This window comes from Balaenoptera borealis (assembly GCF_965194805.1).
Source record: "Balaenoptera borealis genome assembly, chromosome: 1".
In the NCBI taxonomy this organism is placed as follows: Eukaryota; Metazoa; Chordata; class Mammalia; order Artiodactyla; family Balaenopteridae; genus Balaenoptera; species Balaenoptera borealis.
This window is the reverse complement of record NC_138860.1, coordinates 39,425,678-39,453,300: the sequence shown is the minus strand read 5'-3', so window position 1 is coordinate 39,453,300 and position 27,623 is coordinate 39,425,678. Positions and strand designations below refer to the sequence as shown.

The following is a 27,623-nucleotide window of genomic DNA, read 5'->3' as shown; positions in this document are numbered from 1 at the left end:
CACCGAATTGCTCAGAAAGAGTTCATCTCCCTTCCTAAATTCATCTACTTAATGTGGAACAGTTATTGTACAAAGAATGAAGGCCCAAGTGTTTCTACATATAACTGGCAAACCAGAAAACCCTTCGAGAAACTGAAACAAACATGAAGGGGCAGATCTACACCCATGCCTGCTAAAGGAAGCCAGGATACAAGTTTAGGTCACCCCCAGGAAAGACCATGTCTGCTGCTTCATCCCACGCCCTTGTGAGCACCGTGCTTTAGAATCACATCACTCCAAGCAGTCACCCCAGAGCCCCCCCTCAGAGTAACTTTTCATTATTACTCTCTTGCCCGCACAGTAACTGAGAGGGAGGAGGGAGGGTTTCAACAAGCTGGGGTCTACACTATTTGAGTCTGGTTCCAAACAAGAATGACAAAGGTCTTGGCAGACATACTCTCTCCACCTCAGTGGTTTGTCTACAACAGAGGATCCTGGACAAAAAATAAAATAATTAATTCACTCGCCTGGAGCCAGCATGCCTGCCAAGAGTCAAGGTTTTTTTAAATTATCCCAGCCAACAGTGGAGAAGCCCTTTAGGAGAATGTGCTTCCCAAGAAATGCATGAGAGCAAGCATTCACACCAAGGAGGAAGAGGAACCGCGCTGGGTGCCCACAAGGCATTCATCACATGTCCCCCAAGCCATGCTAGGTCCCAACCCGTCTATTCAGTAAATTACTTTTATGAGCAGGTCAAAAGTGAACAGGGCCTTCCAACCAGGCTCACCTTTCAAACAGAACCACTTCCTGGCCCCCTAGCTAGAGAGGGAGCCCCTTTCCTAAACCTGCCATTAAAGGCGGGCAACCTATGATATTTGATGAAATAATTAAAGACAAATCAAAGCAATTACTTGACATTCCTTACAATAATCACATGACATTTCTAATTCCAAGAAGCAAACTGGACCAAAAATAAAATGTGTACAAGAGGCTTAGATCAATTCAGCCTCCATAATAAATTACTATGGAAAACCAGGATGTTTGTTGCATGCTGTCTACCCCCTTTCCAAGAGCAGCATTAGATATAACAATATTCACTGAGCTCAGAGACGAAATATAAGACTGGATGAGCCAGTATGGATTTTCTGAGCAGGCCCAGGACTCAGGTGAGGCAAATGGACGCTTCTAAAGAGCACAGTTTAAGTAGACATTGCCTCCCACAGACGTGCAAGTCCTCAGCCTGAGGTTCTTACATTAGCTTTCCAATTTCAAAAGCCAGCCTGCCACTTGTTCCACACGGGAAGCGATAATAAAACACAGTGGCAAGCAAGCCCATCTGGAGAACAACAATCAGAAATGGCAGGGGGAGCTGAGGGATCTTTTAGAACAAAGACGCTAGGGCAACTATATGTTTATGGGGCAAAATCAAGAAGACTAAGAAAACTCAGAAGAAGCACCTGTGTAGCCAAGTGCATGAGTGTAGGAATAATATAAGGATAGGGACTTCCCTGGTGGCACAGTGGTTAAGAATCTGCCTGCCAATGCAGGGGACACAGGTTCGATCCCGGGTCCGGGAAGATCCCACATGCTGCGGAGCAACTAAGCCCGTGCGCCACAACTACTGAACCTGTGCTCTAGAGCCCGCGAGTCACAGCTACTGAAACCTGTGCAACCTAGAGCCCATGCTCCACAACCACTGAGCCCACATGCTGCAACTACTGAAGCCCGCACACTTAGAGCCCGTGCTCCGCAACAAGAGAAACCACCGCAATGAGAAGCCCACGCACCGCAACGAAGAGTAGCCCCTGCCCACTGCAACTAGAGAAAGCCCTCGTGCAGCAATGAAGACCCAACACAGCCAATAAAGAAAGAAAGAAAGAAAGAAGGATGAAAGCTAAACACCTACTATGTGCCAGATGCTTTCAATGTACATATTAGCTTATTTAATCTTCAAAACAGCTTTTAGAGATGAGTATTATTATTATCATTATCATTATTATTACCATGTAAGAGATAAGAAAACTGAAACTTAGATTTAGTAAGTTGCCCTGGATCTGAGAGCTAGTAAATGCCCTGGCCTGTGCTATTAACCTAAGTCTATTTTTTTAATCTACAGTCCCACGTACAAAGATGTTATTTTCAAGAAAAACAGACAGATAAAATCATCAAAATATACATCATGGGGGCTTCCCTGGTGGCGCAGTGGTTATGAGTCTGCCTGCCAGTGCAGAGGACACGAGTTTGAGCCCTGGTCTGGGAAGATCCCACATGCCGCAGAGCAACTAGGCCCGTGCACCACGACTGCTGGGCCTGCGCTCTGGAGCCCGCGAGCCACAGCTACTGAGGCCCACGAGCCTGGAGTCCGTGCTCCGCAGCGGGAGAGGCCACTGCAGTGAGAGGCCCGTGCACCGCAACGAAGAGTAGCCCCCGCTCACTGCAACTAAAGAAAGCCTGAGCGCAGCAACAAAGACCCAACGCAGCCAAAAATTAATTAATTAATTATTTTAAAATATATATATATATATACGTCATGTCCCAAGTTAGTAAAAACCCTTTTAGACATAACCCTTTGTGTATCTGTACACAAACTTGGTGAGAAACTTTCTTATTCACAATTTTCGTAGCCTGACAATATTTTTGAGGTTCAGACAACATGGATTGTCATCCTGTTAGATTAAAAACACCGAAGTGCCAAACGCGGCTCGAGTGAAGGGCAGAGAAAGGATGGTGGCCCAGGCGCTCTGAAGCTGGCCAAGCCATGGGTCCTCCCACGGGATGTCCCTGAAGGGCCTTAATAAACCAAGCCACTGACCTCCACATCCCCGTGAAACTGAACATGGTGCTCACACAGCGAGGGAGGGGCGGTGGCGTGAGTCCATCCAGGCGCATGAGCAGAGCTGGGACCCCAAAGAGCACCAAGTACTTCACATAGAAGAAGAGCACTTGGGCCAATGCCAGTCCTCCTGAAAGACAGAGGGACCCGTTAGACACAGCGACGAGAAGTGGAGCAGTCTCCTGGGAAAGATGCAAGGCTCCAGAAACACACTGCCTGCTCCCGCTTCTCCGACCACTCCCCGCCCCTCCCCGCAACTCACACATTTAACAAGTCTCCCATGTCGGTTCTGGGCAATGATATTTGGGGATTAACAAATATTGAAATCTCCTTTATTATTGTGACAGGCAACAGGACCTCTTAGCAGCCATGCTTTTACAAATGCTAGAAAAGGGCACACTTTAAAAACATATAGATGTGTAAATATATATGGCATTAAAAACTATTAGAAAGGAAAAATCCTTTCAAAACCTCACATGAGTTCACACCCACTAGGATGGTTAGAAGCATAAAGTCAGATCAACAAGGGGGCAAAGATGTGGAGAAATTGGAACCATCATACACTGTTGGTAGGAATGTAAAATGATGTGGCCACTTTTTTTTTTGGCCATGCCACACAGCATGGGGGATCTTAGTTCCCCGACCAGGGATCAAACCCATGCACCCTGCAGTGGAAGCGTAGAGTCTTAACCACTGGACCACCAGGGAAGTCCTGATGCGGCCACTTTAGAAAACATTTGGCAGTTCCTAAATGATTAAACATACAGTTACCATATGACCCAGCAATTCCACCCTTGGGTATATACCCAAGAGAAATGAAAACAGGTGTCCACATAGAAACCTGTACCCGAATGTTCATAGCAGCATTACTCACAAGAGCCAAAAGTTGGAAATAACCCGAATGCCCACTGACAGATGAATGGATAAATAAAACATAGTATAGCCATATGGTAGAAAATTATTCAGCCATAAAAAGAAATGAAGGGCTTCCCTGGTGGCACAGTGGTTAATAATCCACCTGCCAATGCAGAGGACATGGGTTCGAGCCCTAGTCCAGGAAGATCCCACATGCCCTGGAGCAACTAAGCCCGTGCGCCACAACAAGTGAGCCTGAGCTCTAGAGCCCGTGAGCCATACCTACTGAGCCCGCGTGCTGCAACTACCGAAGCCCATGCACCTAGAGCCCGTGCTCCGCGACAAGAGAAGCCACTGCAATGAGAAGCCCGCGCACCGCAACAAAGAGTAGCCCCCGCTCGCTGCAAATAGAGAAAGGTCGTGAGCAGCAATGAAGACCCAATGCAGTCAAAAATAAATTAATTAATTTAAAAAAAAAGAAAGAAATGAAGTACTGATACATGCTGCAACATGAATCTTGAAAACAACATGCTAAGTGAAGTGAGCCACAAAAGGCCACATATTATATGATTCCATTCAAATGGAAGTCCAGAAGAGGGAAACAAAAACGGAAATAGAGACAGAAAGTTGATTACTAGTTCCTTAGCACTGAGGGGCTGGAGAGCAAGATTATGGGGGGTGGTGGCTAAATGGTAGGGGTTTTTTCTGAGGTGATGAAAATGTTCTAAAATTGGTGGTGGTGATAGTTGCACATATCTGTGATATACTAAAAGCCATTGAGTTGTACACTTTAAATGGATGGATTGCATAATATGTGAACTCTATCACAATAAATCTATTAAAAAAAAAAATAATAAGGTCCCCAAGCTGTAAGAATCAGCAGCTTCTTGGCCACAATTGTGTCTTTCTGGAGCAAAAGGAATGCAGGGTGTGGGCGCAGGGTGAGTTCTGAGGCCGAGACACATACTCTGGCATCACAGGCCTCCACCTCTGAGGGTGACGCATGTCTCCAGCTGGAGCTCAGGATGCTCTACTGATTGACACACCCCTGTGGGCTTCTGGGCCAGTTGCTTCCAACCTCTTCACCCTGAGAGGAGGATGGGGCATCTGGGCTACAGGTCTACGGGGCACCACAAACCTGGGCAAACTGCTGGCCTCAGCAGCGGGGTGAGGAGGTGAAGTGAGTCTGCCAGAGCAGTCAGTGCCCATAAGGAGAAGGCCAAGGGCAAAGTGCACGAGGAAACCCTGGAGTAGATGACCAGTGGCCACGTGCTGTCCAACCTCCAAACTCACCTTCCCCAGCGTGCAGGGAAATAATGCAGGGCAGGCTGATGCCACTGATCAGCTTATCTGTGGCACAGTCTGAAGGAAATAACTAAGCCTTAAAGAAGTACCAGCAGAAGATATTACTATCTGGTCCTCTTGATGTTACACGAGGATCTTTGAAAGAATATCACTACCATGGAATGTGTGTCTATACATAGTAACTCTGTGCCAGAAGAAACACATAAGCCATTTTCTGAATATACAATTTGGGCAAAGGCAAACAGTGGTTCCAATTCAACAGCCATATGTCCTACAAGGAGAAAACCCCAGCAATCACCATGTCTCAGTCCCACTCAGGAATGGTCAAACAGGTTCTTTTTAGAAACCAGACTACAGTCATATCTGTTGGAAGGGCTGGTATATAATGGTAGCCTTCTTGGATGTATCTCATAAGAGACAAGAAAAAAGCTGATGTGTGTGCATGTGTGTGTGTGAATACATATATATGTGTGTGTGGGTGTGTATGTACAAATTCATCAAGAAGAGGGATATATATGCTAACAATACTATCTTAAAAGCATTTGCTGGGGGGCACAGGACTACCCTGAATGGTGGAGAAATCAGTTCCATTGGCTGAGATGGCAGTGAGGGAGACTATAAAATATTTCAAAATGAACCACCAGGCTCTAGTCAGAAAAGTCTCAGAGCTACCAAAAGGCAGGACATAAGTAAGAATGACTAATTAAAAGGCACAAAGCTTCCAGAGCTGACAATGATCAGCCTGAAGAACTGAAGGTATCAAAGGATCTATGGAGGACTGTACATGGATGGTCAAGGCCGCCCAGAGCTCTTTTACAGATGAAGCATCAGAGATTTCTTTCCCTTGGTAACGGGTACCGGATCAGGGAGAACAGGCTGCTCCTTGTCTCCAATGCTGCCTTTAATTTGACATTATTTTTGTACAGCTGTTATATATGAGGCATATGAATTAAAATCCATAACTGAATCTACATTTTTATGAATCACCATTTGCATACAACCATCACCATTTGTTAGTACTTTCATATGGAACTAGGCTAAGGAAAGGGTTGATTTTGTACAGGTATTTAATAGAATTCTGTGGCTAGATCTAATTGAAGATAACATAATTGGGGATTTTTTTCCCCCAATATGGATGGAAAGCACAAGAAGCCACATATTTATCAATATGCAACAAGTGCCCCATTTACCTGATATTGAGTATTCTTTTATGGATTAAGATACAAAAGGCTTAACTTTTTCCTTGACATTTTAGTAACTGGTTCATAAGCTTATAGAATAAGAAATGATGCATAGTGGTTGTTGAAACATTATAATTGTGATTTCTGTATTGTTTAGTCTTTCTGAAAAAAAAGTGTGTTTATACCCATGAGTTTAACAATTCTGCTCTCTTGCTGTTGATTTCCATCATCCCTATGAAAGACGCATGGCTCATTCTTCTTCCCCCTTGACCTGAAGATTAGTCTTTCCCTTTTAAGATTTGGCCCAAGGTTTCAGGGTTAACCCTAAGGATTAACAATCTCCCACTAGGAATATGATATGCTGGAAGGCAACATAAGAAAGGCAAATATCATATGATATCACTTATATGTGGAATCTAAAAAATGGTACAAATGTACTTATTTACAAAACAGAAATAGAGTCATAGATGTAAAAAAAACAAACTTATGGTTACCAGGGGGGAAAGGGGGGAGGAGGAATAAATTGGGAGATTGGGATTGACATATATAAAATAGATAACTAAGAAGGACCTACTGTATAGCACAGGGAACTCTACTCAATAATCTGTAACGACCCGTATGGGAAAAGAATCTAAAAAAGAGTGGATGTATGTATATGTATAACTGATTCACTTTGCTGTACAGCAGAAACTAATACAACACTGTAAATCAACTATATTCCAAAAAAAATTCAAAAAAAAGAATACAAGTGACTCTACTCTGATTGAAAGTTATTTGACATACATAAATTGAACTCACTTTCATTATATTTAAAAATACAAAATTTAGCTATTTTTTTAATACTTTAAAACATTTTTGCCAGGATTATATTTAAAAGATCTTCTTACTAGCAGGAGTTATGATTGGTTTTTACCTAACCCAACACCTTCCTCCCAAAAAAGTCATAGATGAGTTCATACGTTACACTCATTCATTCAACAAGCATGTTCCAAGCACCTGACCACTGAATCACTAGTTAGTTGCTATGGGAAGTAGACTAGTGGTCAGACCAGGTGGGGACCCAGGCTTCAGGGAGCTCACAGGTCAGTTTCATTACAGTTCCATTTATCTCTCCCCTTGGCACTTGGTGTTTTCTTCTGCCTTTATGCCCTATCCCACCGTTTCCTGGCAAAATTCCATTTATCCTTCAGGCCCCAATTCCAATATGGCCTCTTCTTAACTTCCCTATGCTTCAAGCGGAATCAATAACTTATTTTGCATTAATTCAGTATATAAATATTGAGCACCAACTGCTTACCAGATACTGAGCCATACAGTGTTCAATAAAGACATGAGATCCCTGCTTTATAGAGTATACAGTGCGTTAAAAGTGACAGAAACTTAAAACTATTAAACTTAAAACTATTAAACTATTCGTTGTAATTATTATGTGCCTAGTATGGTGTAGATGCTTGGTATACATCAGTGGGCATTCCTGCCTTCGTGGGGCTTACATCCTAACAGGACTCAACAAAAAACAGACATAAAAATAAATAATATCTATATGGATACTAAGGAAGTATGGCAGAACATATTCCCCAACAGTGGCTGCAATGATATCTTCCATCCCACATGCCCTTCTGTAATGTAATCTTGCCACTCTCCCCGTCAAAAGTAAATCTGGGCAGATCCTAGGACCAAGAGATTCAGAAAAAGTGATGCTGTTCCAATTCCAAGTGTAGCCTGTCATTGGCCTGGCATCTTCTGCTTCCTGCCCTTTGGAACACTCACTCTTGGATCCAGCTGTCAGGCTGCGAGATGCCTGAGCCACGTAGAGAGGCCACATGAAGATGCGCTAGAGGACAGCACCCGCTGAGCTCCCAGCCAAGTCAGCCTCAACTGCCAACCGTGTGAGAAGCCACCTTCGATGTCCTGCCCAGCAGAACCTTCAGATGCCTGCAGCACGAGCTGATATCTGGCAGCAACCACAGGAGAGACCCCAAGCAAGAACTACCCAACCAAGTCCTGTCAACCAACGGAACAGTGAGAGAGAGGAAATCACTGTTTTCAACTAAGTTTGGGGATGGTTTGTTTTTCAGCAACAGCCAACTGGGACAGAGGGTGATAAATGCAATGGAAAAAGAAATAAAAATTGTTGAGCAGGGTAAGGGAACTCAGAATGCAGAGGTGGCAGGCGCTGCTATTTTTTAAAAGGGGAGTCAGGGTGGTACTCATTGAAGAGAGGATATTTGAGCAAACACTTGAAGGTAAGGGGGTGGGCTATGCAGCCCCCCGGCTCTCTCCAGGCTGTCATCATACTTTGTTCTACGGTTTTGCTGTGATTATCACAACAGACCATAGTTGTACCCATCCTGTGAGACCACAAGTTTTTCAAGATCAGGAATTCTATCTTATGCCTCTTGTATTCCCAGCACCTAATATCTGACCTATAATTAAAGCTTAATAAATGTTTCCTTGAAAAGTAACTAAATTGATAATTCACCCTGTAGTATGAAAACTATTTGTATCAGGGTTTTTCTGGGAAGTATACTGATATTCTAAAATCTTAATCTTCTATTCTGAGGACTAAGTCACTACTGAAGTTCAGACCTGCCACCAGATAAAAGAATCCTCTGCGGGTCTGGGACCTCCCAGCATCAAGAACAAAGCCGGGAAAGGGAGACAGAAACAGAAGACCTAGGTCTATGCTTGCTATTGCTTCCAAGTGACTGAATGTGCAGTGAATTCTACCACCTGTGGGCCACCTCCAACTGGAAGGGCCTCAAACTCAACTTGTCCAAAGAGAATGAAGCTTTCTCTCCCTCAAAACCAGAAACAGAGCAGACTTTCGAGACAGGAGGAGATTAGTTCTACAAAGAGTTCTAGGAGAATGGGGACTGAGAAAAAACCCCAAATGTTGGGGTTCCCTTGAGTTCAGCCCTTCCTCCATTGGCATCCCTACCTACCCAGCCCTCCATACTCTCTCTGCATTTGACATGACCTCACCATAATTTGAACTGATCTAAAGCAGCTGGTGATGGGCTCCCATTTGGCTTTCCCCCTTCTCTCAACTCTGGTCCTCAAACAAGTAGCTGAAGAATTTCATATTGGCTGGTGGGGGGGGGGGTGTGGGTAGGTGTGAAGGGGAAAGTGAGTCAGGCCCAACTCACTTTTCCTCCCTGAAACTACTCATTTTACCGAATCGCACCCTTCACTCTCTCTTTGCTCACTCATTCCTCTGCCTAAAGGTCTTCCCCTCTCCATTTTGTCTGCTGAAACTGTATCCTTCTTTAAGGCCCCACCTAAGGCCATTATTTCACAAAGTCTTCCCAAAAGCTCCAGCCAAAACAGTCACATGCTTCCTTGCAAGTACATAACGTGGGACAGCTTTCTGTGAAGTCCAGTCACTGTGAGCTCTATGGGGCAGGGGCCACAGCTGTCCTCTCTACCTCCATCCCCTTAGCCCCAAGCAGTGTCTGACACAGCATGGATATGACCAATGGGTATTTGCTGAATGAAGAAATGCACTGAAAAAAATAAATGTACTTTCATGTATATTAACCCACTGCTATTTTTTATTCAACCCTTCGTCGTAAGCATTACTCCCATTGTCAGATTTAAAAAAACAAACATTTGTAAGAATTATGACCTCCTCGAGTCTCAGGGGTCATCAACACTGGATCTTAAAACCCAGGTCTCTTGTTTCCAAAATCAATGACCTCTCCCTCTAGTGAAAAGCCTTCACTAACCAGAGAATGGGTCAAGTCACGTCTTATGCCACAGTTTGCCGAGGATTGAAGAGAGACGTCCCTCGGCTCTGCTGGCCTGCTGCAGAGCTGCCATCTTTGCATGCCTGAGCCCTGTTCGTGTGATGCCAACAGTCAGTGAAAGCCACTGGCTCCAGCTTCACTCCGCTTCAGGAGGCATTTTGTCTCTGCACTATCATACTGTCGTATCTGTCCTCACCAGCTTGTGCCACCCTGACCCACCACTATACTCCCATCTCCAGCCTGTCCTAGGCTCCTGCCTCAGTCCATACCCTGACCTCAACCCTGGACCTTTTCTGCTCCAAGGCAAATGACTCCAGTCACTTTCATCTTGCCTACATCTAACCTATTCTAGATTTTGTGAACCATTCTGTGATTGGCTGTTCGGATTAGGAAGCCTAGATATTTTATAAAAGTTTCCTCACACATAAAGTTCTTTATAAGAATTTTCATGCCTACAGTGAACAATACTGTAGTTTACACTTAAAAATGTGGTAAGAGCATAGATCTCATGTTAAGTATTCTTACCACAATAATAAAAAAAAAAGAACCTTTCCTATATAAGATCAGGGTAAGTACTAGAAGTATAAAGATTAGTCATTAAGAATACAGATCAAGAACCACAACCTAAATAGAAGTAGTGCCATGATAGAACTGGCAATTCTTCCCTTCTCGCTGGGGGTATTAGGAGGAAGAGGAGCTCATGTCTTGGGAAGGTCAACACCAGTGGTCAGAATTACCATGATTTCACAGGTTCCCATTGAGACATTAAAGAAGAGGTAGCTATTGCCTTGCAGTGATTATATAACACTCTTTGTCAGGAGGCGAAGATGGATCGGTGCCAAGAAAACAAAGTCAGTAAACGTGATTGATGGGGGAAGGGCATGAGATAATAAAACTGAGGAATTGCTACCAGGGGCTTCAGAAGAGCAAGCACTGAAGTCAGGAAGGAAAGAACGGCGTGCTGGTGAGACATGCCGCCGACGGAGCTCATGAACCTTGTCCAGCCTGCCGAGGCCAAGGAGATAAAAGAAATTCAATAAGTAACTACAGCAAATTCTGTAGTTTCAACCTAAACCTAAGGATTTAGAAGTTGAACCTGCAGCTCCACCAGGTAGGAGACAGTGTCTCACCTTCTGGGCTCAACAGGATAACTGACCCACTTAAGGAGAAACCAACTGGAACCCAGTAATGAGTTCAGACTCATCCACTACATCATCCTGAGCTGAATCTCTAACTAACGTGAATACCTGTCATTCATCTACCAGGGCATGGTTTGTATCACAAGATTCCCTGCTCATACTATAGTAATAATATGCTCTAAACAACTGGCTGTACATGTAGATGACAAGGTCACCCATGCCCAGCAGTTGACCCTCCAGGGCTCAAAAAGGAGGGACGGTGGTCCCAGCACCCAGGCTGCATCTCCCCCATGAGCAGTTCAGAGAAGGCTGCTTCTTAGAAATGCAAATACTGAGTATTCAGTGCAAGTAATGCCAAACCAAGGAGCTGGGAGGAGTCAAAAAAAAAAAAAAAAAAAAAAAAAGGCAATGAGTTGGAGAGGCTAGAGGAATGGTAATCAAAGTGCCCAAACCCCCAAACTAGAGGTGAGCCAAGAGGGTGGATGACAAATGAAACAAGAACACACTCAAGTTGTTCAAGAGTGATCCTGGAGATGTAACTTTCTGGCCACACAATTTCTTTCTAAGTGACGTACAGCAGAGGACAGAGAGGCCAGGCTGTAGTCCTCAGGTGGGTCCCCATTCCAGCAGGGGGCGGGGCAGCAGCCAAGCAAGGGGACCAAGGCCTGGGCTCTCCTGACAGGGCGTAAGTCAGAGCTCTGCCCTTTCTTCTCTCCCTACGACTGTGAGGGTGGGACCTACCACATCCTTTACATGAGGCTCCTCAAACAACTCTAGTTCATTTTCCACGTGCCCTATTAGTTACCAACAGACATTTAAAACAATAGTCACATACGTAGTGAAAGTGTAAAGAAACACATGAGAGCAAAAATCACCGAACTCGGGATAGTGGTTACCATTTAGAAGGAAGAAGGGAAAGGCAATCAGGAGGGGTCTGCACGGGGGCTTCAACTATGTTGGTAATACTTTACTTTTTAAACTAAGTGATGGATAAACACATATTCACTATATTTTTAATGACTTTTTAAATATCTCAAGAGTGTGTGTGTGTGTGTGTGTATAAAATATAGTCTCACTGCCAGGACAAGTTTACCAACAAACTAGTTTCTGAGAATACATTCTGGCATAATAGCAGCAGCTACTGATTATTAAGCACTTGCTCTCTATATATACCGAGCAGTATGCATCATCATTTTTAATTCTCACAACATACCCCTCTGTGGGCATGGGTATTATTACGACCCACATTTTATAGACAGGAACCTGGGCACAAAAAAAGGTTACAATACTTGCTTAAGATCACACACTAAAGTAGCAGAGTCAGGACTTGAATCTGGATCTGCTGCTTCCAAGTTACCACGTTTACTAGATTCACATACAACTCTGAGACCAGACTCGGAACAGAGGCTGTGTGAGGTAGACCAGATGACAGGACAACAAGGGAGCTGCTAAAGGGAGTTGAAGGAGGTATTCCAAGCAGAATAAAACAGCCAGGGACCAAGCTCTAAAGATCCTCAGGAAGCCAGCCTCAAGGAGCACACAGTAAGTAAAGATGTGCAAAAAACAAATGTGCTGTGGTGAGCAGCTCTGGATTCACAGATTTGAGAATTCTGATCCTCATAGTATCAAAATAAGTAGTTATTAACTCAGAAACTAAGAGAGTTTACCTTCCAAAATGCTTAATCTTTGGGCATACTAGTTAATGCAAAATCTAGTTTTCAAAACTTTCTTCTTGTTAGAGTTTAAAGCACCAAAACACCTCTCTTCAAAGAAAAGGTATGTTGCAAGGGGGAAAAAAGTTATCTGGGTAGAATATTAAATCTTATTTTCCCATCCTCTTTAATTATAAATTGTTAACATCTTTAGGGAAAAGGCTATAAGCCACAATAAATCACACTTAACATCAAATTATAATTTTCCAATAAAAATATTAAATACATCACAAAATATATCTTAAAGTAAAATCAAAGTGTTCCAGAAGCATTTTTAAATGGTAAAATAAATTTTAAATCTTTTTAAAAAATGACTATTGTCATGTAACAGAATAGACATGCTGAATTAAGAGTTCATATAAGTCTGCAAAGGCCCTTCCCCATCCAAAAATTGTGAAGGAAGAAGAACCCACGCAGCAGAAGCAAGGTAATACTACACACACAGCTATGTAAGACTTAATGAAGTTATGTGGGAAAAGGAGGGAGATTTACACGGGGCTGAGTGACCTGAAAACTCTAAAAAGCAAATCTGCAGGTAGAGACCAGGTGTAGATTATTGTTTGAATTTTGATGCTTCAGTGTAACTCATTTTGCCCAGAAGAAGTGGTCTGTAAAATCTATGTGCAAAAAGAATTGGAAATTAACTACTAATTATTCTATTGCAAATCCTCAAGAAACCACAAAATCCCTTTAGGAAGCAAATAATTGCCTCCCCAAAGTATCCAACAAATTTAGATTTCCATATATCAACTTTGCTTAAGAGAAAAATACGCCTATTTTATGTTATCTAAAAAGTTAGCTGTACACTAAACTACCTGAGCACAATAATGGGTTAGGTAGGGATCAACAAAGATCACAGTATTCTGAGGGATACTGGGGAGGGAAAGGGAGGGCAAGGGAGAGTTAGTGTTTTAAATAACTGTGGTGCAACTTGCTAGCTTTATGACCCCGCATGGAGCAGGCATCTCTCCTATTCTGCAAGCATGCACCATGAAATTATCCTCACACCACACGGAGCACCTGTAATTGAACAGTCAAGTCCCACAGTACTAAATCCCAGTGTAGCTATGGGTTCACACTGTATTAATTTTAAATAACCTCAGGATTCTAATCCAAGGAGAGAATTTATAAAAATTAAAATTTTTCTATTGTATCTTAACAAACCTTGGCATATTTAATGCCTCCAAAGGGTGAAAAAACAAAGAGACTCCTACGCTATCTGACATATGTTTGTGTCCCTAGTTTTCAAGACAGACATCAGATGTCAAACGTCTGATCCCTCTTCCCTCACTGTGATGTTGTAGAAGGAGAAAAAGCCAATGGATGGCTTTGTTAGCATTTCATTAGCATTTAGGCAGGTGCGCAGACATTATTTCAACAACAGCTAGTGCTTAAACAATGAGTTACAAAACTACATGTACTTAGGAGATGGGGCTCTAAAGTCCAACCAGTGAACAGTTAAGATTTCAAAAGACTCTAATGTACATTCTGCAGAGCTTCATTGTATCTTTACCTATGAGGTAAGAACAACTCATTTGCAATTATTTTCACCACCCCACCCCTTCAATCACTCTCAAATCCCTTGCCAAAGCTCTCTTTTATCCCCATAACCTCATATACCTGGATTTACCATGGTGAAACACTATTCAATAATGAACTCAAGAAATGTGATCTTTTTGAGGTCTTTTAAAGAAAAGCCATAAGTTACTGTCTTTGCCCTCCTTAATCCTAAACTCCTAAACTCAAATTCAGGTATAGTTTCAGGATGCCATATTTTGTCTTCTTATAAGATTCTGATGTTCAAAAGAAAATGAGGATACATGTCATTGTACATTTGTCCAAAGCCCTAGAATGTACAACACCAAGAGTGAACCCCTATTGTAAACTATGGACTTCGGGTGATAATGATGTATCAATGTAGGTTCATCAATTTTAGCTGATGTACCCTCTCTGATAGGGGATATTTACAGTGGGCAGGCAGGGGGAACAGGAGGTATATAGGAAATCTCTGTACCTTCCTCTCAATTTTGCTGTGAACCTGAAACTGCTGTAAAAAAAAATAAAGTCTTTTTAAAAAAGAATGAAAGAAAAGAAAATGAGAGTTATTATCTTTTAGAGATACTACTGAAATGTTTGTGTATAGTGAAAAGACATCTGGGATTTGCTTCCAAACAGTAGTATCGGAGAGAGTACAGATGAAAGAAAAAATGGCCATGAGTTGATAATCGTTGAACCTGGGTGATGAATATACGGGGGTTAATTATATGCTTATGCTTTTATTTTTCCAAAGTATGAACTTTTAAAATGGGAGGCATTAAGAGCCCCCACCAGAATGCTGAATTTTAGCCAGAAATATTCAACTTCCTCTTTACCCACCAACCAAACACATCTGCAGGGGATAGTGAACAAAATGGACTAATACTGGCACAATTCCACCTCCTTCTCATACTGTGAGCACAGAAAGTCTGAAAAGGGTAAAATGGAGAGGCCAATTACAGGAAGGAGAAGGGAGAGAATGCCATGAGGCGGAATAATGAACCTGCTTATCAGTCCCTGAATCACTGGGAACTGGCAGCCCATGAAGTAGCATGTCTCCATGTAGGAAGATGCCCCACTGCGATCTTCATCAATAACCATGTTTCTCAAGTTTATTTGGTCCTAAGAATCACCTAGGATAACAGGTAATCACAGAGATTCCCAGGCCTCTCCTTGACAGATTCTGGTTCAGTAGGTTTGGGTCAGAGCCCTGAAATCTGAATGCAGAACAAGTCCTGGGAAGTTATGTTCAGTCAAGTTTGAGAAATTCTGACTTAGAAGATCCACACCCTATTCCCTTTCCCCATGTTTAAAAACATACATCAAAGTGTAAACAGCAATTTTCCTGGGGAAAGTAAGGTTACCTTTCTGCTGCTGTTCATTCATATTTTCTGATTTTCATATATAGAAAAGAGACACCTCTCTTGCTCACTCTGTTGGTTCTATGACAGAACTTCAAAGGTAATGTTTCAGACTCATTCTGACACTCATGGCCGAGTTACCAAAAAAGGGAACATGCAGGGAATTTCAAAGGGAAATCTGAGCCACAGGACTGACCTTTAATCTTCTTAGCTAAAGATTGCTATAATTTTGATAACAGCAACTTACTTGTGAAGAAACAATATTCTGCTACCTTGAGAGGGAAGATCAGTGGTCTCCTGGGCCCAATCTGATACCCTCCATTACAGAAAGGAAGCCACAAATTTCTCTGCAAAGAGTTCTGCTAAAACAAATACATCCACAAAAAGTCGTGCTACTCTATTTACAACACCCAAGCAACCTAAGCATCCATCAACAGACGAACAGATAAAGAAGATGTGGTGTATATATACAATGGAATATTACTCAACCATAAAAAAGAATGAAATAATGTCATTTGCAGCAACATGGATGGACCTAGAGATTATCATATTAAGTGAAGTAAGTCAGACAGAGGAAGACAAATATCATATAATATCACTTATATGTAGAATCTTAAAAAATGATACAAATGAATCTATATACAAAAGAGAAATAGAGGATTTGGTTCAAGGTAGCAGAGTAGAAGGAGGTGCTCTTACTCCCTCTTGTGAGAGCACTGGAATCACAACTAACTGCTGAACAATCATCAAAAGGAAGACACAGGAACTCACCAAAACAGATACCTCACATCCAAGGACAAAGGAGAAGCCACAATGAGATGGTAGGAAGGGTGCAATCACAATAAAATCAAATCCCATAACTGCTGGGTGGGTGACTCACAAACTGGAGAATACTTATATCACAGAAGTCCACCCACTGGAGTGAAGGTTCTGAGCCCCACATCAGTCTTCCCAACCTGCGGGTCTGGCAACAGCAGGAGGAATTCCTAGAGAATCAGACTTTGAAGGCTAGCGGGATTTGATTGCAGGACTTCGACAGGACTAGGGAAACACAGACTCCACTCTTGGAGGGCACACACAAAGTAGTGTGCTCATCAGGACACAGAGGAAGGAGCAGTGACCCCATAGAACTGAACCAGACCTACCTGCTAGTGCTGGAGGGTCTCCTGCAGAGGCAGGGGGTGGCTGTGTCTCACCATGAGGACAAGAACACTGACCGCAGAAGTTCTGGGAAGTACACCTTGGTGTGAGCCCTCCCACAGTCCACCATCAGCCCCACCAAAGAGCCAGGTAGGCTCCAGTGTTGGGTCGCCTCAGGCCAAACAACCAACAGGGAGGGAACTCAGCACCACCCATCAGCAGACAAGCAGATTAAAGTCTAACTGAGCTCTGCTCACCAGAGGAACAGCCAGCTCTACCCACCACCAGTCCCTCCCATCAGGAAACTTGAACAAGCCTCTTAGATAGCCTCATCCACCAGAGGGCAGACAGCAGAAGCAAGAAGAACTACAATCCTGCAGCCTGTGGAACAAAAACCACATTCACAGAAAGTGAGACAAGATGAAAAGGCAGAGGGCTATGTACCAGATGAAGGAACAAGATAAAACCCCAGAAAAACAACTAAATGAAGTGGAGATAGACAACCTTCCAGAAAAAGAATTCAGAATAATGATAGTGAAGATGATCCAGGACCTCGGAAAAAGAATGGAGGCAAAGATCGAGAAGATGCAAGAAATGATTAACAAAGACCTAGAAGAATTAAAGAACAAACAAACAGAGATGAACAATACAATAACTGAAATGAAAACTACACTCGAAGGAATCAATAGCAAAATAACTGAGGCAGAAGAACGGATAAGTGACCTGGAAGACAGAATAGTGGAATTCACTGCTGTGGAACAGACTAAAGAAAAAAGAATGAAAAGAAATGAAGACAGCCTAAGAGACCTCTGGGACAACATTAAACGCAACAACATTCACATTATAGGGGTCTCAGAAGGAGAAGAGAGAGAGAAAGGACCCGAGAAAATATTTGAAGAGATTATAGTCGAAAACTTCCCTAACGTGGGAAAGGAAATAGCCACCAAGTCCAGGAAGCGCAGAGAGCCCCATACAGGATAAACCCAAGGAGAAACATGTCGAGACACATAGTAATCAAACTGGCAAAAATTAAAGACAAAGAAAAATTATTGAAAGCAACAAGGGAAAACAACAAATAACAAAAATGGGAACTGCCATAAGGTTAACAGCTGATTTCTCAGCAGAAACTCTACAAGCCAGAAGGGAGTGGCATGACATATTTAAAGTGATGAAAGGGAAGAACCTACAACCAAGATTACTCTACCCGGCAAGGACCTCATTCAGATTTGATGGAGAAATCAAAAACTTGACAGACAAGCAAAAGCTAAGAGAAATCAGCACAACCAAACCAGCTCTACAACAAATGCTAAAGAAACTTCTCTAAGTGGGAAACGCAAGAGAAGAAAAGGACCTACAAAAACAAACCCAAAACGATAAAGAAAATGGTCATAGGAATATACATATCGATAATTACCTTAAACGTGAATGGATTAAATGCTCCAACCAAAAGACACAGGCTTGCTGAATGGATACAAAAACAAGACCCATATATATGCTGTGTACAAGAGACCCACGTCAGACCTAAGGACACATACAGACTGAAACTGAGGGGATGCAAAAAGATATTCCATGCAAATGGAAATCAAAAGAAAGCTGGAGTAGCAATACTCATATCAGATAAACTAGATTTTAAAATAAAGAATGTTACAAGAGACAAGGAAGGACACTACAAAATGATCAAGAGATCAAACCAAGAAGAAGACATAACAATTATAAATATATATGCACCCAACATAGGAGCACCTCAATACATAAAGCAACTGCTAACAGCTACAAGAGAGGAAACCGACAAATAACACAATAATAGTGGGGGACTTTAACACCTCACTTACACCAATGGACAGATCATCCAAAATGAAAATAAATAAGGAAACAGAAGCTTTAAACAATATAATAGACCAGATAGATTTAATTGATATTTATAGGACTTTCCATCCAGAAACAGCAGATTACACTTTCTTCTCAAGTGTGCACGGAACATTCTCCAGGATAGATCACATCGTGGGTCGCAAATCAAGACACAGTAAATTTAAGAAAATTGAAATCATGTCAAGCATCTTTTCTGACCACAACACTATGAGATTAGAAGTCAATTACAGGGAAAAAAACGTAAAAAACACAAACACATGGAGGCTAAACAATACGTTACTAAATAACCAAGAGATCACTGAAGAAATCAAAGAGGAAATCAAAAAATACCTAGTGACAAATGACAATGAAAACACGACGAACCAAAACCTATGGGATACAGCAAAAGCAGTTCTAAGAGGGAAGTTTATAGCTATACAATCCTACCTCAAGAAACAACAAACATCTCAAATAAACAATTTAACCTTACACCTGAAGGACCTAGAGAAAGAAGAACAAACAAAGCCCAAACTTAGTAGAAGGAAAGAAATCATAAAGATCAGAGCAGAAATAAATGAAATAGAAACAAAGAAAACAATAGCAAAGATCAATAAAACTAAAAGCTGGTCCTTTGAGAAGATAAACAAAATTGATAAACCATTAGCCAGACTCATCAAGAAAAAGACGGATAGGACTCAAATCAATAAAATTAGAAATGGAAAAGGAGAAGTTACAACAGACACCGCAGAAATACAAAGCATCCTAAGAGACTACTATAAGCAACTCTATGCCAAAAAAATGGACAACCTAGAAGAAATGGACAAATTCTTAGAAAGGTATAACTTTCCAAGACTGAACCAGGAAGAAATAGAAAATATGAACAGACCAATCACAAGTAATGAAATTGAAACTGTGATTAAAAAATCTTCCAACAAACAAAAGTCCAGGACCAGATGGCTTCACAGGTGAATTCTATCAAACATTTAGAGAAGAGCTAACACCCATACTTCTCAAACTCTTCCAAAAAATTGCAGAGGAAGGAACACTCCCAAAATCATTCTATGATGCCACCATCACCCTGATACCAAAACTAGACAAAGATACTACAAAAAAAGAAAATTACACACCAATATAACTCATGAATATAGATGCAAAAATCCTCAACAAAATACTAGCAAAGAGAATCCAACAACACATTAAAAGGATCATACACCATGATCAAGTGGGATTTATCCCAGGGATGCAAGGATTCTTCAATATATGCAAATCAATCAATGTGATACACCATATTAACAAACTGAAGAAGAAAAACCGTATGATGATCTCAGTAGATGCAGAAAAAGCTTTTGACAAAATTCAACACCCGTTTATGATAAAAACTCTCCAGGAAGTGGGCATAGAGGGAACTTACCTCAACATAATAAAGGCCATATACAACAAACCCACAGCAAACATCATTCTCAATGGTGAAAAACTGAAAGCATTTCCTCTAAGATCAGGAACAAGACAAGGATGTCCACTCTCACCACTATTATTCAACACAGTTGTGGAAGTCCTAGCCATGGCAATCAGAGAAGAAAAAGAAATAAAACGAATACAAATTGGAAAAGAAGAAGTAAAACTGTCACTGCTTGCAGATGACATGATACTATACATAGAAAAACCTAAAGATGCCACCAGAAAACTACTAGAGCTAATCAATGAATTTGGTAAAGTTGCAGGATACAAAATTAATGCACAGAAATCTCTTGCATTCCTATACACTAATGATGGAAAATCTGAAAGAGAAATTAAGGGAACACTCCCACTTACCATTGCAACATAAAGAATAAAATACCTAGGAATAAACTTACCTAGGGAGACAAAAGACCTTTATGCAGAAAACTATAAGACACTTATGAAAGAAATTAAAGATGATACAAGTAGATGGAGAGATATACCACATTCTTGGATTGGAAGAATCAATATTGTGAAAATGACTATACAACCCAAAGCAATCTACAGATTCAATGCAATCCTTATCAAATTACCAATGGCATTTTTTGCAGAACTAGAACAAAAAATCTTAAAATTTGTATGGAGACACAAAAGACCCCAAATAGCCAAAGTGGTCTTGAGGGAAAAAAAAGGAGCTGGAGGAATCAGATTCACTGACTTCAGACTATACTACAAAGCTACGGTAATCAAGACAATATGGTACTGGCACAAAAACAGAAATATAGCTCAATGGAACAGGATAGAAAGCCCAGAGATAAACCCACACACCTATGGTCAACTAATCTATGACAAAGGAGGCAAGGATATACAATGGAGAAAAGACAGTCTCTTCAATAAGTGGTGCTGGGAAAACTGGACAGCTACATGTATAAGAATGAAATTAGAACACTCCCTAACACCATACACAAAAATAAACTCAATATGGATTAGAGACCTAAATGTAAGACTGGACACTATAAAACTCTTAGAGGAAAACATAGGAAGAACACTCTTTGACATAAATCACAGCAAGATCTTTTTTGATCCACCTCCTAGAGTAATGGAAATAAAAACAAAAATAAACAAATGGGACCTAATGAAACCTAAAAGCTTTTGCACAGCAAAGGAAACTAAAAACAAGATGAAAGGACAACCCTCAGAATGGGAGAAAATATTTGCAAACGAATCAACGGACAAAGGATTAATCTCCAAAATATAGAAACAGCTCATGCAGCTCAATATTAAAAAAACAAACAACCCAATCCAAAACTGGGCAGAAGACCTAAATAGACATTTCTCCAAAGAAGACATACAGATGGCCAAGAAGCACATGAAAAGCTGCTCAACATCACTAATTATTAGAGAAATGCAAATCAAAACTACAATGAGGTATCACCTCAAACCAGTTAGAATGGGCTTCATCAGAAAATCTACAAACAACAAATGCTGGAGTGGGTGTGGAGAAAAGGGATCCCTCTCGTACTGTTGGCAGGAATGTAAATTGATACAGCCACTATGGAGAACAGTATGGAGGTTCCTTAAAAAACTAAAAATAGAATTACCATACAAGCCAGCAATCCCACTACTGGGCATATACCCAGAGAAAACCATAATCAAAAAGACACATGCACCCCAGTGTTCATTGCAGCACTGTTTACAATAGCCAGGTCATGGAAGCAACCTAAATGCCCATCGACAGACAAATGGGTAAAGAAGATGTGGTACATATATACAATGGAATATTACTCAGCCATAAAAAGGAACGAAATTGGGTCATTTGTTGAGACGTGGATGGACCTAGAGACTGTCATACAGAGTGAAGTAAGTCAGAAAGAGAAAAACAGATATCGTATATTAACGCACATATGTGGAACCTAGAAAAATGGTACAGATGAACCGGTTTGCAGGGCAGAAATAGAGATCCAGATATAGAGAACAAACGTATGGACACCAAGGGGGGAAAGTGGCGGGGGGGTGGGGGTGGTGGTGTGCTGAATTGGGAGATTGGGATTGACATGTATACACTGATGTGTATAAAACTGATGACTAATAAGAACCTGCTGTATAAAAAAATAAAAATAAAATTAAAAAAACTTAACACCATTCTATTCCATAGTGTAAGGAGTCACTGCAGGTATCAAAGCTCCCCTCAAAGGGTAAATCATCAGGTAATTGGTAAGTCTGCTAGAATTTCAGGAAAAAAAAGTTTATAGATTTTATCTACGTGTTTGTTTAACCTATAGTTTCATCACAGTACGTTCCCTCTGCTATTGTGATAGTCCTTAAGGTACATGAAAATGATTTAAAATGTACCAGTGATAAAAGATATACAATGATTTCTTTTAATCTTTCAGAAAACGGAAGTTACACTCTGGGCATCTTTCCTTTCACAGGAAGAGAAATGTCTGAAAAGCAAGCTGTGCCCAACACCCCAGCGATCTATGTGGACTGCATTTTCCCCACCTGGTATCATCTGCTCCCACAGCTTTAATGGCCACCCATTCACTATGAAACCCAAACACATATCGCTAACACCGATATTTCTCTTGAATTCCAAAACTGTAGATGCAATCACCCCTGGACACCTCCACTTCATCTCCGTACCTCTGGTCCCCACACAGTATTTGGCATCCAACATGCGCCTAATGAAGGTCTGGAGAATGAGTGAGCAGATAGTGACTCCCTTCTGGAGGCTTAATGAAACCTTGTTGAATTGATTTGAATGAAACGACCATCAATTTTTCATTGACCACAACTAGATCTGAGGAAGCTTAGCACTTAAATAACACTTCACAATCACTGAGCCCATCTCAACTCCCTTAATATGCCCAGTATTGCAAAGTTGGTGACAATTCAGGACGAGGACACTCAACTTTGCTCTCCTAACCAAAAGTAATTCATCACAGTCGTTGGGGGTGAAGGGAGGCATCACCGGAACCTGAGCAATGGGGGAAGTAGCCCAGAAGTGAGATGTTTTGAGGGAGGAGTTAGACAAAGGAAACCTCAAGCAATGACGTGTACAAAGCATGAGGATATGAAACGGTCCAACAAACGAACCTATCTACAAAATAGAAACAGACTCACAGACACAGAGACCAGACTCGTGGTTGCTAAGGGTGGGGGAGGGAAGGATTGGGAGTTTGGGGTTAGCAGATGCAAGCTGTTATATATAGGATGGATAAACAACAAGGTCCTACTGTATAGCCCAGGGAACTATATTCAATATCCTGTGATAAACAATATGGAAAAGAATATTAAAAAGAATGTATCTATGTAAAATCAAATCACTTTGCTGTACAGCAGAGATAAACACAACATTGCAAATCAACTATACTTAAATAAAATAATTTTTTTTAAAAACCGGTTCAGGGGCTTCCCTGGTGGCAGGGTGGTTGAGAATCTGCCTGCCAGTGCAGGGCACACGGGTTCGAGCCCTGGTCTGGGAAGATCCCACATGCCGCGGAGTGGCTGGGCCCGTGAGCCACAACTGCTGAGCCTGCGCGACTGGAGCCTGTGCTCCGCAACAGGAGAGGCCGCGATAGTGAGAGACCCGCACACCGCGATGAAGAGAGTGGCCCCCGCTTGCCACAACTGGAGAGAGCCCTCGCACAGAAACGAGGACCCAACACAGCCAATAAATAAATAAATAAATAAATAATAAAAGTGTTTAAAAAAAAAAAAAAAAAAAACCGGTTCAATATGCCAAAAGGAAAATCATTTGCGGGAATGGTGCTGCAGCTTCAGTGACACGAGAGGCATGATCAGAAAGGGTCATCTGTCAGTTAAGAAGCACAACTTTACAGTAAAAGGCCTGAGAAACCAATCAGGAAAGTAAGATGATCTGTTTTGTTTTATTTTATTTTATTTTAGGCTGTGTTGTGTCTCCGTTGCTGCGCAGGCTTTCTCTAGTCGCAGCGAGCGGAGGCTACTCTTCGTTGCGGTGCGCGGGCTTCTCATTGCAGTGGCTTCTCTTGTTGCAGAGCTTGAGCTCTAGGCACACGGGTTTCAGTAGTTGTGGCATGCGGGCTCAGTAGTTGTGGCGCACAGGCTTAGTTTCTCCGCAGCATGTGGGATCTTCCCGGACCAGGGCTCGGACCCGTGTCCCCTGCGTTGGCAGGCAGATTCTTAACCACTGCGCCATCAGGGAAGCCCTGTTTTATTTTAGAAACCTCTATAAGAAAACGGGGGATGGTTTTGTTCCCGAGAGGAGAAGGGCAGAAAGAGGAGGAGGACAGAGAAAAGGATGGAGCAGCGTAGCCGGGACCTGAGCCTGAGTTCCGACGTGGCGGAGGAGCCAGGGAGCTCCAGTTGTCTATTTCAAGTCGTTAGCATGGCTATCTGCCAAACCTTTACTAAAGTCCTCTAACACACACAAAGGCTTTACCCGAACAGATTTCAGTTAGTGTGTGTGTGTGTGTGTGTGTGTGTGTGTGTGTGTACGTAGTAGTCAAGAAAAAGAACCATGTACCATGTGATAATGAGGGCAATGCCCAGTGGGGACAGCACAAGATCCCTAAACAGAACAAACTCCGCAAAAGCAAGAGATGAGACAGAGGAGGCCACGAACTGAGTCTCAGAAAAGCACTGGACTCTGCTCAGTCCAACGACAGTCAGTTCAATGACTTGAACAAGAAGTCAAGTTCACGTTATCTAGAAATTAAGGGGCTGGGAGACGCTCACAGCTAAAATCCAGTGAAATCTGATCGACAGCCTGTATATAAAAACATGTTCCACAAAAAATCTGAAAATTAGAGTATATTAAGATTTTTTATTATTATTTTACAGAATTTCATAAAAAGAACCTAGAGTGGTAAGACTCAGGGATATTGTGATAACTGAGATGAGAATGGCCACTATGGTAGACCACCTCTCTCTGGTCCAGCAGCAGTACCACCACCTTACCCCCACTTCAAAACTTTGAAAACTGCCCAGGAGAGGCTGAAATGAGATTAATAAAATGTTGTCTAATTGGAATTGCTCAGATGACTGCCTAGCTTTTACTGCCACCTCCTGGCCCTTTCTGGTATGTCTCCCCTGAGTCAGTGGTGCTGAAAACCACACACACACAAAATCCATTACCACATTCACGCATCTCCAGCTAGATAGAGCATCAAATTAAACCATGATCACACTGCAACTGTAAAGCTGTGATATCGAGTGGGAGCCCCTGAATAAGGCAGCTGTACACTGATAAGGTCACCCCAGCCAGGCTGACTACCCCCTGGTCCCCGATCTGTCAGCACGCTGAGGGCAGATCTGTGTCTAGGGGCAGATGCATATTCACCAAGCTCACGGAGACAGATCTCTAATACATAAACACCAATGTACCAATTTAGAGTGAGAATCATCACCTCCAAGGTAACCCAGGCCTCATATTTTCCTACAAGAACCACTTTTCTCTCTAGATCAGGCACACTGGAAATCAAATCATGCACTCACGAGAATTGCTTAGTGAGGAGGAAATCAGGGCCAGGGCACTGGCCAGAGAACATGAACTTTTAAAGGCATCCGGCTCTGAGAGATGGGGTCGTCTGCCCAACAACTGGAATATTCTGCCACTGGACACAACATCGCAAATCTCTGGAACAGCGTATCTATCCTTCTCCCGTCAATGCTTGAATGGGAATTATCAGACCTTGCCTTTGAGACGTTTCCCTGTCCAGTTCTGGCCAATCCACCTCCCTTTCTGGTTGGCAGGATGTTTTCATGGGGACGATGAAGCCTCCAGTGAAGCTTCCATCAGTCAAGTGCTGACCGAGATCCGTGTCTCTGCTCCACTGTGCACTGATACCATAGTCGGCTGTCTGTAACGGGCTCTACTGTCCCTATTTCCAAGCTTTTGGAGGCACCACGGTAGTTCCATGGACTTCCAATAAACAGGTAATGATAATTTCCATTTGTTGAATGATTAGAAGTTTACACAGAGTTTGTACATCCCTTATTGCAGCTAGTCCTCTCAAGCACCCTTTGGGGTTCTTTGGGTAAATATTATGATTCTTATTTTACAGATAAAGACACTGAGATTCAGAGATGGTAAGTGGTTTTTCCAAGGTCACAGAATTAGTGAATATAGGGTTAAGACTACAACTTACATCGTTGAACCCCAGGTGAGTCTACTGAGGAAGCCAGCTCTTAACAGTAAACATAAAGGAACTCTGCCTGACCGACTGACCTACTCCTATATAACAACTAGTTATGGACAGTCAGTTATCAGCTACCTATTGTTCTAGGCACTTTGGAACACCAGGATGATGAATTTTTTTTTTTTTCATGCTACAACGTGGATGAATCTTTTTTGGGTTTTTTGATCTAAGATTTCTACTTCACTTTTTTTTTTAATTTTATTGGCGAATAGTTGATTTATGATGTTATGTTAGTTTCAGGTGTATGGCAAAGTAATTCAGTTATACACATACATATTTTCATTCTTTTTCAGATTCTTTTCTCATATAGGTAAAGGATGATGAATTTAAATAAGGTTCCTATTCCATGGAACATATATTCAGTGGTGAGAGACAAACAAGGAAAGATTCAGATGGTGATAAGTCCTGTGCAGAGAATAAAGTCGGGGATGTCAAATGCTGATTGGCTATTTCCGTTTGGGTCACCAGGGAAAGCTTCTCTGGGAAAGGACATTTAAGCTGAGGTGGAAATTCCAAGAAGACATACAATGATGAAGGGGAAGAGCATTCTAACCGGAAGGGACAGCTAAGACCACAGCGTGGTCCCCTGAGATGGGCCCATACTGGCTACGTCTGAAAAAGAACAAGAAGTCCAGTGCGCTGGGGAACAGAGGGCAAACAGGGGGTGGTAAAAGGCTAGTCAGGAGGTGGGTGGGAGCCAAACCACATGGCCTTTTGTTAAGGAGGATCAGTCAGATTTTATTCAAAGCACAATGGAAAGTCATCACGCTACTACGGAAATGTGCCACTTTTCAAAGAAGTCACAGCATTCTAGAACAGGTTTTACACCTCAGAATTCCAAAGTCTCAATCAGCTCACTATTCCTAGGGCACAACGATTCAAGTCTTTGATGAACTTACAATGCTTCCCATAAACAAGCAAGAGGTACTTGAAAAACTCAGAACACAAGTTATCTGGGGAGAAGGAGAAAGGTTTGTCCTGATAAAAGAAATTTTTATAGACTGAGGTCTGGGGAAGCCATTCTGGCTTATACTTGAATTTTATGCTAAGTAAAATAGCCTGTTCGTGGCTTATCAAACACACATTGCACATCTGCTTTAATTATTAAAGAAATGGGCACACTGATCAGAAGTAAAGAATGTCATGTTAAAGATAAAGATGAAATGCCTCCCTTCCTGGGATGCCCGTGCTGGTACTCCTTCAATGATAAGACTCCCTTTCCAGGTACCAAAGCCATGCTGACTCACTGTGTATGTGTTGATCTGTTGGTTTTTGGTTTGGGGTTTTTTTTGAAACCTTGAAGAAATGTATCCCTGACTTATTTGACGTTCTTTGTTCTGACAAGATATAAAACTGTGTTGAAAAC

At 42.0% G+C, this 27,623-nt stretch overlaps 1 protein-coding gene across 12 annotated transcripts in view; it reads right to left on the bottom strand.

Annotated features, from left to right (window-relative positions):
* Positions 1-27,623, bottom strand: part of HHAT (hedgehog acyltransferase) — a 495,443-nt gene that overhangs the window by 343,613 nt on the left and 124,207 nt on the right. For all 12 annotated transcript variants that reach the window (XM_082399938.1, XM_082399944.1, XM_082399935.1 and 9 more), the window contains one exon: positions 2,792-2,942. In XM_082399938.1, coding sequence (XP_082256064.1) covers positions 2,792-2,942 — 151 coding nt within the window. The remainder of the gene's footprint in view (positions 1-2,791; positions 2,943-27,623) is intronic.